This window comes from Canariomyces notabilis (assembly GCF_033297395.1).
Source record: "Canariomyces notabilis strain CBS 508.74 unplaced genomic scaffold N656scaffold_2, whole genome shotgun sequence".
NCBI lineage: Eukaryota > Fungi > Ascomycota > Sordariomycetes > Sordariales > Chaetomiaceae > Canariomyces > Canariomyces notabilis.
The window spans coordinates 1,073,829-1,087,519 of NW_027041824.1; the positions used below are offsets into that span (position 1 = coordinate 1,073,829).

Genomic DNA, 13,691 nt, shown 5'->3' on the forward strand with positions numbered 1-13,691 from the left:
TTAGCAACTGTCTTGTCTCCTGTGTATAACACGCCAAAACGCGGACGATGACCGCACATCCGATCACAAGAGTCTTGTCTCGATACGGAGTACATACATGTATATCGGGACTCCTACCCACGAGGACCACCATGCAGGGAGTCAGGGACCGTGGTGACATGTGGTGCCAAGATGCCAAGACGATGGAACATGCCTCGATTGATCGAGCTCTTGTTCGTTCGTTTGCTCCAGAAGCCTCGTTCATCTCGCGGCTGCGTACCCCAAGTGCCACGAGACAAACTCGTGGCGGGATATCCCGCATGCATGCACCTCGTCTGTGCAATGGAATTTTCGAGGCGGTTGATACATGAGAGGGCGGGTGTTAGGGGAACGAATACGCCGACGAGTCACATCATCGCCATCAAATGTCAGGCTACGTTTTGTATGTATGTACCGTATCTGGCAGCTACCTACCTAAGTACAATACAGTACCTAAGGAAGTGGCCAGCTCGCCTATGGTCCTATGGATGATTATCAACAATGGAGTATACACCGTTTTCTGGGATGATCACTTGCACCGACTGTTCATCTGAATGTTCTCACATTGTTGTCCTATTACTTACTACCTCCCGGGACACTGACCCGACAAGTTGCGAACGGGATATTGTGATTGCTTTTACAACATTCTCCGTACCCGTACAATACCGGTATCGTGTATGCCGACATTCGTACCTCCGTACGACCAGGCACTGACAGGACTGTATGGGTCGGCTGGCTCGGTTCAAGTCAAGCTTTTCCAAGCCGCTCTCGGCGCCCCAACTAAAAGCCCCCGCACGCTCAGGGGGTCATCTCATTCGTGCCCCGTCTGTTTCGTCGCTCCCCACGACTTCTTGTCCTCCTTGGCAAGCCAAGCATCAGCCTGTACAGCCTTGGCATATGCAATCCCGAGCTTCTTTGACGACCGACTCTTGGCCTTCTTATCCATTCTGTCGTCTGCTCCTCGATAACAATCGACATCCCGACTCGGCCCGAGAGGCCTTCAAGCCGCAGCCCGATTCATCTTGTGGTTGCGCTGCGAGTCAAGCCAGACGACCGAGCCCGTGTCGCATGGGCTGCGACGCGGATACGGCCGATTGACCACGATTCCACACGATTCCTCAGCTGCCCCTCTCCTCGTCGCTCCCTATCCTGCCAGCAATATAGATGGGCCAGTCGAATCAGTCCCCCGACAACCGAGCCGCCGCCGCCGCCGCCGCCTCTGCTCCTGCGTCTCCCGTCGAGGGCCCGTCATCAAGCAGCCGGTCGTCCTTCTTCTCGCGCTTTAGCCTGCTCCGCTCGCGCGCTCGCAACATTGCCGACTTCCATATCCGACCCGCCGAGCCACATCGCAACTATGGCGCCGGGGACCACGTGAAGGGCGCGGTTATCTTGACCATAGTCAAGCCTGTCCGCATCACACACCTCGTCGTGTCGTTACACGGCTACATGCGCGTCTACAAGGGGCCTAACGTTCCCGCCAACGAGCCCATTGTCGACCCTGCCGAGGTGCCCGCCATTCCGATTCTCAGCTCGCGTCAGAAAAGCCACCCGTCAGGCTACGTGAAGCTGTTCCAAGATGAGCAAGCCCTCAGTGCTGATGGGCGGCTCGAGCCGGGCAGATATGAGTTCAACTTTGATCTGCTCTTCCCTACCCATGGGCTACCGAGCAGCATAGATGTATGTGTTCACGTTGCTGCTCTTGCAGTCCCTTCTCCTTCGTCTTACCGCTTGTTAACATTACCTGCCCTAGTTTGAACGCGGTACTATCTCGTACGTGATCACGGCCACCTTGACCCGTCCGACATCGATGGGGACCAAGGTGCCGCCCAAAACGAGCTGTGAGCGGAAAATAAGTCTTATCGAGAAAGTTGATGTTGGCCCTCTGGCTCCGCCACGACCTCGCACAATATACCTAGAGCCTGTATCAAAGCGGCCAAAGAAGAAAAAGCAACCCGGCGTTAGCGCTGAGAAAGTTTTGGCTGCCCCTGACACGGCCGAGCCAGCCTCCGATATGGATTCAACACGAGCAAACGAAAATTCCACAGAAGGTTCGCTATCGGTCATTGGAGAGGACCGCCACGAGGAGGCTGCGGGCAGCAATTCGAGAAATCTGGCGCAATGTGATGTGCGGAGCGTGAGCAGTGATAGCGCTGTCAGTCGCAGTACTGACCGAAGCAAATGTGGCGATAACAGTCACCCCGTGACCTCTCCCACTGCTGTATCCGGCGGAAAAGCGATCTCCGCCGTGAAAGAGCGCACAATCACCGCAACCGTTGAGCTGCAAAAAGGTGGCTGTCTGCCAGGCGACACGGTGCCCATCAAGATATCCGTCCAGCACATTAAAAGGATAAAGAGCCTGCATGGAGTTATCGTGACTCTCTACAGGCTAGGTCGCATAGACTCGTCCCCCTGGCTGCCTTCTAAGGAGCTGCCAAGCTCAAATGATCGGAAGGGGGGAAAGGAAGAGTATTACCCCAAGTCCAAGACCGGGCTCGGCGGCCTTTCTCTGTCAGCAGCCGGTTCGTGCAGTGTATTCCGGAAAGACCTATCTCAGTCTTTAGCCCCCCTTATCATCGACCCGGCCACCTTGACGGCAACACTAACAACGTCGGTACGCGTCCCTGAGGACGTGTTTCCCACCATCAAAGGTGTTCCCTACGAGATGATTACATTCAAATACCATGTCGAAGTCATTGTGGATCTTGGGGGGAAGCTGGCCAACCAGATCCAAGCCGGGAAGTCTTCTGGGGCAAGGGTCAACACCGTGAGCGGACCGCTCGGTTTGACAGGCACTGCTTTCGATGGCGCAGCCTCACTAACATCATGGGGAACGAGCATTATCGATACAGACAGACTTCGGCGGCAGAAGGGCGTAATCTCTGTCATGTTTGAAGTCGTTGTCGGAACGACAGATAGCAACCGGCTCCGGGGCAAGGCTCCATTCAAACCTACACCTTCCGTCCACACTGTGCCCGTCCGCGAACGCGACTTGTACGACGGCGACAGGGGCGAGAAGCAGCCTTGGCCGGCACCGGCAGAAAACGATCCCTATGCGCCGGCTGACTACCCCCATGATTACGGCCCGTCACCCGCTTCTCAACCCACATACTCCGCACTATGGAACTCACCCTCCCCGCCACCCCCGTCCGCACCCGTACCCTACTACATCCCTCCACCAGAGGTACCGGACGAAAGCACGCTCACCGAAAAGGAGCGCATCAGACGCGCCGAGCAGAGGCTACTGCCTAGCCAGCCCCCGGAAATACCAACCTCCGTTGTCGCGGGTCCCTCGGGTGCCCATCATCCTCCAGCCGCCGACGTGCCCATCGCCGACGAAAACATTTACGACGCCGAAGACGACGCCGCCCAGCCGCCTCCTCCTCCTCCCCCGCCGCTGCTGCTGCCGCCTGACGCAGCAGACACGCCCTCGGCTCCGACACTCGAAGACCTCTCACAGGGCACCGCCCACTACCACCACCCGACAGAGGACAAGCAGGAGCTGGAAAGACAACGGCTCCTTGCCGAGGCCAGCGCGCCGCCAGAGTTTCCCGAGGATTGTGACCCTGGACCGAGCAGTGCCGCGCCCCTTGCTGTGCGGGTACCCTCGGCGGCGGCGGCGGCGGAGGAGTTTGAACCCTCGGCGCCGGTGCTTTCGGAGGAGGAGGGCGGTGGGGAAGGGGATCGGAGTGCTGCTGCTGCTGAGCGGGTGTATGCGGCAGAGGATTATACGTATACGTACTCGTATGGCCCGCATTTGGCTTCGGCTTCGGATGAGGCAGAGGCTGGGGGTGGGGGTGTAGGTGTGGAGGCTGGGTCGGAGCCGTTGCCTAGGTATGAACGATGATTCTCCGTTTTTTTATTTTTTTTTTATTTTTTTTTATTTTTTTTTCCTCTTATCTTGTTGATGGTATATGCTGTTCTATGGTCTGGAAGGAGAGGAATTTTGGATATATCATCTCGCGGTTTTGGGTTGGCAGTATAGTATTGATACTGTCTGGGAAGGATGATGTGGCGTTTGATTGTTGGGCATAGTGTTGTTGTTAGTGCATAGCGTTGTGGGGTTGTCTATTATCCCATATATATATACCTATATGTATACGCGTCTCTGCTTGTCCTGGCCTGGCTAGGGTGCTGTGTATTTCTTGAGCTATGGGGGTTAGGGGGGTTGTTTGTGAGGGCTCAATTGAGCAAGAGGGTGTATCGAAAGATGTTTCTGTCAGGTGAATATGTCGTTTGATGAGCGCAGCTCGGTCAGCTCGGAAAGTATACATAACGTAGGTGCTGGAGGCTACCAGGGCAACTGATCTTGGTTTTCATAACCAAGTCCGGTGGTACCTGAGTGAGCATGCTATCCTCGAGTCATGGCTTGACTACTGTCCTGCCTGCACCGTTCCAGTTAGCAACACTATCTACCCCTTTGCGATGTTGTTCGCCCGCACTACCATGACGGTTATCCGAATTCTTCACCCCTTCATCCAGACGGTATAGCACATCATAGATCAGATGAGCCTTCCCTTTCAATTCTCTGACTAATCGACCGCTCCCAGATATGATGGCATCAACCCAGGAGGGCATCACGATTCACGATAGAGATCGGTCCCATCACTTCTTGAACATAAACCCACCCCGATCCCGCCTCCCACAGACATCGACGCCATCCCCAGACACCTCAGCAATGACGCCCCCATCGCCTTCCAACTCGCCCAACCTCCTCCCTTCTCTTTGCCCATGCCCGTGCCGGTGCCCGTGTCCATCGACAGCCCGTACACCAACCGAACCACCAGCCTGCCGCGACAAACCCGACGAAGCCTCCAATTCAATTGGCATGGAATCCGCCCCCGCCACCTCGGCAATCCCAATGCTTATGACACCCACCCCCATCCCCATCTCCTCACCCTCCTTCATCCCCACCCCCCTGATGAACCCCTGATTCTCACCACCACCAACCCACTGACCCCGACCCCGCCCCCGCCCCCGCCCCCGGCCTCGCTCGTGTTGGGCATGATGAGCCGTCGCCCCTACCGTGACAGGCAACTGAAAAGGCAGCGCGTGGTGGCCCGCTGGCGCAGCCGGTCCAAAATGTGCCGGGAGCGGCGGCAGGGTGGGCTCAAGCTGCATGTCATTGCCATTATCGTCGCGGTACAAGTACGAGTCATGGTAGTCACTGCTGCTGCTGTGCGTGTGGCTGTGGCTGTGGCGATGGTAGCCGAAGCGGAAGCGGTAGCGGTAGCGGCGCCGGCGCCGGCGAACGACGGAGAGGACTACAAAAGCTGCCAGCAGCAGGCCCAGTATGGAACCACCCGCTGCGAGGCCGGCTATGGTGCCTGATGATAGCGATGGTGGGGGTGGTCGTGATGATGATGTTGGGGTGGGGGACGGAGAGTGTGATGGGGGAGGAATCAGGCTTGCTGTGCTTGTGACTGTGCGGGTTGTTGGCGGGTGGGAGGTGAGTGTTAGGGTTGAGGTGGTGGATATTGTTGTTTGCGCGTTGACGACGCTGCGGTTACGGGAGAGGTTTAGTATACATACAGATAGGATTTTGGTTGGTATTTGGTGCTGAGCAGGCTTACCGCGTGTTGGTTTGGTAGAGGGTGGTTACGACGGTGGAGGTTGTCGAGACGGTCACCCTGGTAGAGGATATGCTGGTTATATCTGTGGTCTGGGTGACATAGCTGGTCACCGTCGGGGTCGAATCCTGGGCTGCCTGCCGTGGAATAGGGGTAATGTTGCTGATGCCATGGGGCAGTCTCTTGCCCTGAGACGTCCGGAACGCAAGACTACTGCCGCTCCCTTCGCTTTGCTGGGGCAGCTCCTGCCTGGGAACAACCTGCTCCGCAACTGTTGTGACGCTTACCCAGAAAACATCGGTCTGGGTTGCAGCACTGGAGATGGTGACATCAACTATCGAGATGGCAGTCGACGTTTCGATCCGGGCCACCACTATGGTTGCCCGCTGTGTTGCGATGTGCGTCGTCGTTTCAACGATGGTCGACGTAACAGTCACAGCCAGCCTTCTCGACTTGTCAATCTGACGACCTCTTTATTTCAGCTGATACGGTAGCTCAACGGCAGACTTACAGAGCGGAGAGGCATTTCCCCTGAGAGCAGGTCTGGTCACTGGAACAACAACCGGATCCGCAGCACAGATCTCCTCGCCCACAGCAGTGCTTCCCCTCAATGCAGCAGTTCCCACAGTCGGGACAGAAGTCGACGTTGTTACCGAAGCAGTAGTTGGATCCGTTCGACAAACAGTCTCTCCTCCCCACGCTCAAGACTTGGCCGTGTAATCCAAACAGGGCCTTCGTCCCAGGAAACGGATCTGCCCATGTCTCCACATAGCCGACGTCTTGAAATGGGGAGGCCAGGCTTGACTCCGAGTCGCAGTTCTCTGCCGTAGGCCAGACCTTGGGTCCAGCGAGAATGTCAAAGGCCTTCACGATAGCAATGAGCAGCCGGGCCCAGACAGACGACATAGCGGTGCTGGCTCATGGTGGAAGATTGGGAGGCAGGAGCAGCACATGACTATCCGAATCAATCGCCGTCAAATGCCTGGGCTATTAGGTACAGCTTTACAGGCTGCGCAAGACGACAACAAATCGCTAACCAAGACATGTGGCGGCGGTCTGGCGGCAGGAATCATCCCCACAGCAGACCATCATTGGATTCATGGCGGGCTCGGCCAATGGCCATAACCGCTCTTGAGCGTATTGTGAGGATGAGACAGAAGACCCGCCATGCTCGATGCAAGCCACCGACATCCGGTGCAGAAGCTGTCGCACGCAACCATCACTTGACTGGTTGTCGAACACAAGTGTGCGACTGCTTCAGCCTCTCAAGGCGGTCCTCGGCAATTTCTCCCCGGACTTTGCAGATGGGGTAATGTATTTGGGCCGGTGTAGATTTGGTTGGGCAAGAATCTCGAGCTGATGAGGGGATGTTAGCGGGGAGGGGAATTGTAGAGCTTTGTTGAATGTCAGCTTGCATCTTGTCGTTGAGGTTAGGTAATTTGTACAAGCACAAACAACGTTTTAATATGTCGAGTATGTTAACTTCTAGGTTGTTGTGAGCGGAGTTAATCTGTTAAGCAAGGTTCTGCATCTTTAACGTTTAACGAAATGCAGTAGGTTGATCCAGGTTACGTGCATTGTATGCACAAGTAGCGTACTGTATAAATTACACCCAACGTTGATACCTTCGACACCTAAGGCCTCCAAATTATCTCACCAACATGGACATCGACGACATTCTTCAAGAAGTCGACCCATCATTCCACACCATACCCCAAGAAAAGCGCGATCTCCAGGAACTGACGCGTGCATGGGTTGCCGAACGATCGGCGCCGGAGCTTCTGCCGTACGAACCTGCCCCTCCTCGACCTTGTCGGACCCGATCTCACCTTGACCCGGCACCCTGCTAATCCGGCATCTGCAGCTGGCCGGCCGACGGGCTATTCGAGCGCATCAATGGCAGCATCAAGCGGCAGATTGAAAAGGTCGAGGAGATGACGGGCGACATGGACCCCAAAACCAACTTTGCCCTCATCGTCATCCAGACCGAGCTCGAGCGCTTCAAGTACCTGGTGCGCAGCTACCTGCGCGCCCGCATCGCAAAGATCGACAAGCACACGCTGCACTACCTTTCGACCGACGAGCTGCGCGGCCGTCTTTCGGACATGGAGCTGGCCTACGCCACCCGCCACCAGGCCCTGCTGCACAACCACTACCTGTCGTCCTTCCTGGCTTCTTTCCCGCCCGCCCTGCAGAACCTCAACGACACCGCGGGAGGCATCTCCATGATCGAGACCCCCGATCTCGAGTCGGCCGTGTTCATCCGCCTGCTCAAAAACGCCCTCGTCGAAGGCCGTGGCGTCGACACGGACGACGCTACGAATATGCAGGTCAACGACATTGTCATCCTGCGCTGGTCCGATGCGAAGCCGCTGGTTGAAGCGGGCAGCGCCGAGCTCATTTGATTCAGGGGGATTACTTGTTGATGGGGGGACTATACTCGGCCTGGGCGATCCTCGAGCGGCAGCCTTGACAGCTCAGCAGCGCTGAAAGCGCCCCGAAGACTGAGTAGCCATGTCTCTGGTGCTAACGAAGCTTCTTGCCTGAGTTGGCCGGGACCGTTTTGTGCCAGAAGCTGGACTACTGCGGCATACAAATGGGAAGGCAGCCTGGTATAACGCTCCCCTGGTCGCCCCCTCTCTCTCCGTAGCTGGGGCGCTACTAATGGTGACAGATCGGGAGATTCACTGCGCTTGAGACTGCTCGACATCTCTGCGCAATGATCCTGGTTGGAGGAGCCGCCCCGTGGACGATCGGCCTGTCAGGAGCCTGGCGGATAGTGATTGCGGTCTGTCTTGTTCAGGCGCAGAAGCGGCAGGGAAGAAGTGACCTAAACTCCCGTCATCAGTAAGAAGGATAGGGGCCGAGTGGAAGTCGGGAGCTATCATATACAAAGAGAACAGAAAGCTGGGAAAACCTTCAGAATATCCCGGATGCTCTATATCTTGGAAGCTGGGAAATGCTGGCGCCTAGAGATTACTGTCCACTTGGCCTAGACTATAATGTGTGAATGTATGTACAGTACTGCAGCTCTAAGATGAGAGTTATGTATGTATTGAGGCGAGGAGAGACGAGGCCCTGTCTGGTCAGGTCAACAAGATGTGGACTGGTCAGGTCAACAAGGTGGGGGTTGGTCAGGTCAACTCATCGTTCGCGTTCTCGAGGAGTTCAACGCAAGTACGCAGGACCAGCAAAGCAATCCCAAACTTCTTCTTTTTCAACATTGGTCACTGACTTTGTTTGAACAGCACAGTTCGATGACTTGTCACTAAACACATTATGCCTCTGGTCGTCAAACGCTAGGTATTGCACGCAGCATGGAAGACTGGTCAGGTCAGCTACAGGGCACTGGTCAGGTCAGCACGCGCCAACTTTGGTGTGTATGTAATATTCGTACACACTTCGTACCATTTTCAGTGGGGAAACCGATCATCGTTGGATTCCGCTCACACAGCCACAATGACCATTGAAGCCACACTACCAAAGCTTGGCATACAGTTTGCAGTTGTCAGATCAACCAAGTCAATTTAACGCCAGTCAGTCCATCAACGTACAAAGAAGGTCAACGTAGGAAGGTCAATCCTCAATAGCACAAGATCTGGGCGGCGTTAGGATCTTAAAATCCATCTGGTCACTACAAATTTGGCTGGGAAATGACACCTTACCAAATTCACGGACTGTACGCCAAGGCTTGGCGGCCCTGTCTGTGGCTGGGTGACGGGAATCCAACGGTGATCGGTTTCCCCACTGAAAATGGTATGTACCATTGCTTCGTTTGTATTTTCGTCTCTTTGAGACTTATACGGACCAATAATTCTTGTCTGTACGGATACAGTACAAGTACTTCTTATCATATTGGCTCTTGGGGATCTTTACTGTGGTAGCAGTTCGCCACGTAATTGTTTACCGCAGACCTCGCATGGAATAGCCTCGGGACTGTGGGACTCCTGGACTTGAATCTTCTAGTCAACCAAAATCGAGACACGTTTTCATTATGGGAGGGAACGGCACCAGACAGTTGCGTTTAGACAGGCAAGCACCATCAGCACTAACCACGGAGCCTTCTACATACGGAGCACAGTCTACGGAGGTCCTCAACTGTAGATTGAGAACGCAGGCTCGAGCCAGGGCCACACGCCTCGACGCGTACTGTACGGCAAGGCTGTCGATGAGCAGAGTGGCAGAGTGAGTTACAGTACAAATCACAGTTTGTGTACGGAGTACGTAGAAATTTAGCCCAGACTTCAATGCCGCCCGATGCAGGCTCAGCGGCCCATGCGGCCAATGACGTTTTCGTCCGAGGCAACTGGCGCTAATCTCTCAGGGGGTGGTTCAGTCAGATTCATACCGTAACGTCAATGTAGCACAGCAGTCCGACCACCACCTCCAAACACTGCCTTCTCATGAACTCGCATGTTGTTTACAGCCCGCAGTACGCTGCCCTGTGAGTTTAGATATCGCGCCACACATTCTTGGTTTGGTTTCCCTGGACCATTTCTTGATAGGACAATGCGTGAATGGACCTCTGTTGACACCCAGTCATCAGTTACCAGGGGTCGCACGGGCCGACGGCAACCACAAACATGCCAAGACGAATTCTTCCCCAGATCATTTTACGCGAAAGTTCACATGCTGATTGGTGCTGGGGACGATCACCACTCAATTGGGTGAATGCAGTCTGCGAGTCGGCCGGCATTGGGCAGTCTAATGTAAAAATTCGAGTTGTCATCAGGCCCTCGTTCCACCCCAAACACACGTCAACAACAGTCCGTGGAACGGTATGGATAGTGTAGTCGAGGTAGTGTAGAATCAGATGGATCGTGGGAGAGTGAGGGGATGGAATCATATGTCCGGATGGTTGCACGGAAAAGGGATTAAAAATGCCAGGGGCCCCGTATTCTGCCAGGTTTCTTCTCCGCGCTGCGCCGCGCGACTGGACGGGAAGGGAGATCCTCGCGATTTGGGAGCCACTGTGGAGACATGCTCAAGGGAGGCAGCGCGACTCGAATGCAAGCCCAGTGCCAGATGGCCCTCTTCACTGGGCAGGGGACATTGCCCAGCCCCCGGATCACGCCCAAAGACTGCAGCAATCCCTGGCTCGGTCCTTCCCCGGGGTGATGGGTTAGGCAAGGTATATAGAAAGAACATCCCTCATTGTAGCGAGGAATGTGTTCCTTCCCTACTTTGTTTTGGCTCTAGGGGCATACCACATCAAGAGAACGTCCACCACTCGCTCTCTTTTTGAACGTTCCTCTTACATTCGTTCATTGTACGTACGTGTATAATATCGTATACCACACCAGCTGAAGCAGCCCGGCTCGAATCACCAAGCACCGACTACTTGATAATATTGTATCATAATCAACCAACATGCGCGCTGTCTCCGTTGTCCTCGCCGGCGTCTTCGCCCTCGTCGCGAGCGCCCAGTCAACGACGAGCGGCTCCGCGGCTACTCCCACCACCACAGACCCGGTCCAAGCCTCCATGATCGCCTGCATTGAAGCTTGCACTCCCGGCGACGTGAGCTGCACATCCAAGTGCATCGCCGTCCCGAACCCCAACGAGTCCCAGGTAGGTGTCACTCCAGCTCTGTCACTCTCTAAAACCCACACTACGAAGCCCAGCGTTCGCTAACCACGACTCACCTTTCACCAGGTCAACGCCACCAACAACTGCGTGGCGGCCTGCCCTCAGGGCAACGGCACGGAAAGCGACATCCGCAACTACGAGACATGCGTCTCAGACTGCATTGGCCAGAACTACTTCACCACGTCGGGCGGGACTCCCAGCCCCACGGGCGGCGCCGGCTCTGGCTCCGGCTCCGGATCTAGCGGCAGCGCCAGCGGTGAGGCTTCGGGCACCGCCGGCAGCACTGGTGCCTCTGGTACTGCTGGTGGGCAGGCCTCGCCAACTGACTCCTCTGCCCCCGCGGCGTCGTCTACTGGCGCGGCTAGCCAGATGCTCCGGATGACTGGGTCTGCCGCTGGGTTGTTCGGGTTTTTGGCTGCTGTTTTGGCGCTGTGAGCGCCATCTCATTTAATGTGGTGGATCGGGCTGTATGGGATGGAATGGAATGAAGTTAAAGACGGGATGATCAGTGGAGGGCGTAATAGGTTTGGTTGGGATCGGATTTACAGCGTTTCCAGTATGTCACTGCTGCAGTGTGTACGTCACGGGTAATAGTGTCAGCATCAAAACACGGGCGCGTCTGTTATGCCTCAATGGTTTGGACTTTGTGTGCATGCGATTGCGGTGTTTTTCTTGCCTATGACGTCCGCGGTACGACGGGTTCGACTTCGCTTACCCACGGCAGGTTGAGCTGCTTCATCTCAACCGCCAGCTGGAAAAGATAATCGAGACTGGCGTCCAGCAGCATCGTGTCAGCAAACCCGAGGCCCAATGTCCTCCCTAAAGGGGATTCGGCGGTGGATTCTCACCTCTCGCACTGCGTCTTCGCCTTGTGCACATTGTCGCCCCACACGTAGACACCGTGCCTCCTCACCAGCACGGCATATGTGTCGGGATACTTATCCATAGCCTCCTCGAGGAACTCGGTCAGGTCCTCCTCGTGCGCCGTGTTCTCGATGACGGGAATGACCAGCGTGTCGTGGTACCCCAGGTTCCCACTCTTGCCGAAGCCCCGCCCAAAACCCTTGATCTGCTCGATGTTGTTGATGCGGAACTCGCGGGACCCTCCCTGGGCCTCAAGGAGCATGGTCACCAGCACGGCCCAGTGCGAGTGCGTGTGGATGCAGCAGCCCGCGCGCCGCTTGGTGAAGGCCGCCAGGAACAACGGCGTGCACTGGCTCGGCTTGTGCTGCGGCGGGCTGCGCAGGTAAACCCGCTTGCGCCGGTCCAGCGACTGCGCCTGCGCTGCGAGCGACAGGACGTAAATGTCGGACGGCTTCATCAGCTCCTTCTGCACGCCTGATGGCGCGATGTAGACCAGGTCACTGTGTCATGGTGCCATGGGTACCATGGTGGTTAGTTGAAGGTGCGGATGGGATGGGATGGCGGGGTAATGGATGAGGAGGGGTTCAGTTGTAATAGATGGTCCATACTCATCACGAATCGAGGCTCCTCCGCCTGTGCCAGTCACCCAGCCAAGCGTCCAGAACTTGGCGCAAAGAGAGGGGATCAGGTTTGCCGGGTGCTCCGGGTTGTCGGACTGGACAAGGTGGTCATTGTTGTTGTCGTCGGCCGGTTGGCCGTTTGAGGGCGGGGTCATTCTCGTGCCGGCGTCGGGACCTCCGTGCGGTGCGAGGGGGATGTATGCTGGGTCGGGACTCTCGAGATAGCCGGTTCCTGTGCCGATAGCCAAAGCAGGCAGGTCCCCCTGGTTCAGGTTTCAGAGGCTTCAATCCGGTAGCTCCGGTGAGGCTGTCTCTGGCGGCAATTTTGGCGGAGTCGGCAGTATAAAAGCGCAAATGAGGCTATTTGGGGCTAAATTGACTAGGTCCGGAGCGGCCCTCCACAATGACACTTTGGCATGCCGAACGGCTCGGGAGTTCATGCGGCCGCTTGCTTAGGTAGCAGCTTTGCGGCAACGGCTCCACCTCGAGGTATATCGCCGGCTTTTGTGAACGACGGCTGCACTACCCAGGGCATCTCTGAGATGACTTCCACGTGGTCTCTTTCCACTTTGCGGACATCGAGGACCAACTTTACACTAGCAAAAGAGAACACGAGTCGCAGACTACCTTGGGGACTAACGTAAACTCTTTCGCTTTCGAGCTCGGTATGTATGTATGTAGACGGCAGCTGTCAACAGGATTGAAAGCTGGAACAGAGCTACGGCTGCTGTGAAACTTCCGACTTCATGCTGTCTCAAGTCATCGGGGTACGACTTCTTCACTAAACTAGCACTTCCAATTGCAGCCAAGCATTCGAAGTATCCAGTAATACTCAGCTTAGTATGGACAGTCATGTGTCGCTCTATGGCATTGATATAGAGAGTCTAGTCCTGGTTATCATGTCATGTTAGAGAGGGTCTCCCAGTGTCGACTTAGGGGTGAAGCTCGCTTTCACATGAAGCTTTGAGAGGTCAGTGTTGCAAAACTGTAGCAGAGGTGAACTATTACCTGGTCTCGCTGTTAAATGCCTGCC

General features: G+C 55.7%; 5 protein-coding genes across 5 annotated transcripts; 3 read left to right on the plus strand and 2 right to left on the minus strand.

The window, feature by feature from the left end:
- The first annotated feature begins 1,089 nt into the window (after positions 1–1,089).
- On the plus strand, positions 1,090–3,960 carry N656DRAFT_241768 (uncharacterized protein). Its single transcript, XM_064808984.1, has 2 exons — positions 1,090–1,695; positions 1,769–3,960. The coding sequence occupies exons 1-2, from the start codon at positions 1,183–1,185 to the stop codon at positions 3,860–3,862; spliced, it is 2,607 nt and encodes an 868-aa protein (XP_064673939.1). The 5' UTR covers positions 1,090–1,182; the 3' UTR covers positions 3,863–3,960.
- A 278-nt stretch (positions 3,961–4,238) lies between these two features.
- On the minus strand, positions 4,239–6,491 carry N656DRAFT_826233 (uncharacterized protein; the record flags this gene model as incomplete). Its single annotated transcript, XM_064818475.1, has 3 exons — positions 4,239–5,515; positions 5,589–6,056; positions 6,097–6,491. 3 exons carry the CDS (start codon positions 6,489–6,491, stop codon positions 4,621–4,623), a joined length of 1,758 nt encoding a protein of 585 aa, XP_064673940.1. The 3' UTR covers positions 4,239–4,620.
- A 755-nt stretch (positions 6,492–7,246) lies between these two features.
- N656DRAFT_702185 (GINS complex, Sld5 component) lies at positions 7,247–7,990 on the plus strand (the record flags this gene model as incomplete). The annotated part of the gene is made up of 2 exons (XM_064811000.1): positions 7,247–7,371; positions 7,450–7,990. 2 exons carry the CDS (start codon positions 7,247–7,249, stop codon positions 7,988–7,990), a joined length of 666 nt encoding a protein of 221 aa, XP_064673941.1.
- A 2,854-nt stretch (positions 7,991–10,844) lies between these two features.
- On the plus strand, positions 10,845–11,984 carry N656DRAFT_241897 (uncharacterized protein). Its single transcript, XM_064808985.1, has 2 exons — positions 10,845–11,156; positions 11,241–11,984. Exons 1-2 carry the CDS (start codon positions 10,956–10,958, stop codon positions 11,607–11,609), a joined length of 570 nt encoding a protein of 189 aa, XP_064673942.1. The 5' UTR covers positions 10,845–10,955; the 3' UTR covers positions 11,610–11,984.
- N656DRAFT_774622 (arad-like aldolase/epimerase) lies at positions 11,835–12,766 on the minus strand. Its single transcript, XM_064814301.1, has 2 exons — positions 12,023–12,766; positions 11,835–11,944 (listed from the first exon to the last, which is right to left on the minus strand). The coding sequence occupies exons 1-2, from the start codon at positions 12,493–12,495 to the stop codon at positions 11,851–11,853; spliced, it is 567 nt and encodes a 188-aa protein (XP_064673943.1). The 5' UTR covers positions 12,496–12,766; the 3' UTR covers positions 11,835–11,850.
- Between the last annotated feature and the right edge of the window lie 925 nt (positions 12,767–13,691).

What these genes read in the sequence shown, in the direction of transcription:
- N656DRAFT_774622 (XM_064814301.1), bottom strand. Translation starts at nt 12,495, where the DNA reads ATGAAGCCGTCCGACATTTACGTCCTGTCGCTCGCAGCGCAGGCGCAG. An exon ending in GCGAAGACGCAGTGCGAGAG is followed by an intron (nt 11,945 to 12,022) that starts GTGAGAATCCAC and finishes GCTGGACGCCAG; the next exon opens with TCTCGATTATCTTTTCCAGC.
- N656DRAFT_241897 (XM_064808985.1), top strand. Translation starts at nt 10,956, where the DNA reads ATGCGCGCTGTCTCCGTTGTCCTCGCCGGCGTCTTCGCCCTCGTCGCG. An exon ending in CGAACCCCAACGAGTCCCAG is followed by an intron (nt 11,157 to 11,240) that starts GTAGGTGTCACT and finishes ACCTTTCACCAG; the next exon opens with GTCAACGCCACCAACAACTG.
- N656DRAFT_241768 (XM_064808984.1), top strand. Translation starts at nt 1,183, where the DNA reads ATGGGCCAGTCGAATCAGTCCCCCGACAACCGAGCCGCCGCCGCCGCC. An exon ending in GGCTACCGAGCAGCATAGAT is followed by an intron (nt 1,696 to 1,768) that starts GTATGTGTTCAC and finishes TACCTGCCCTAG; the next exon opens with TTTGAACGCGGTACTATCTC.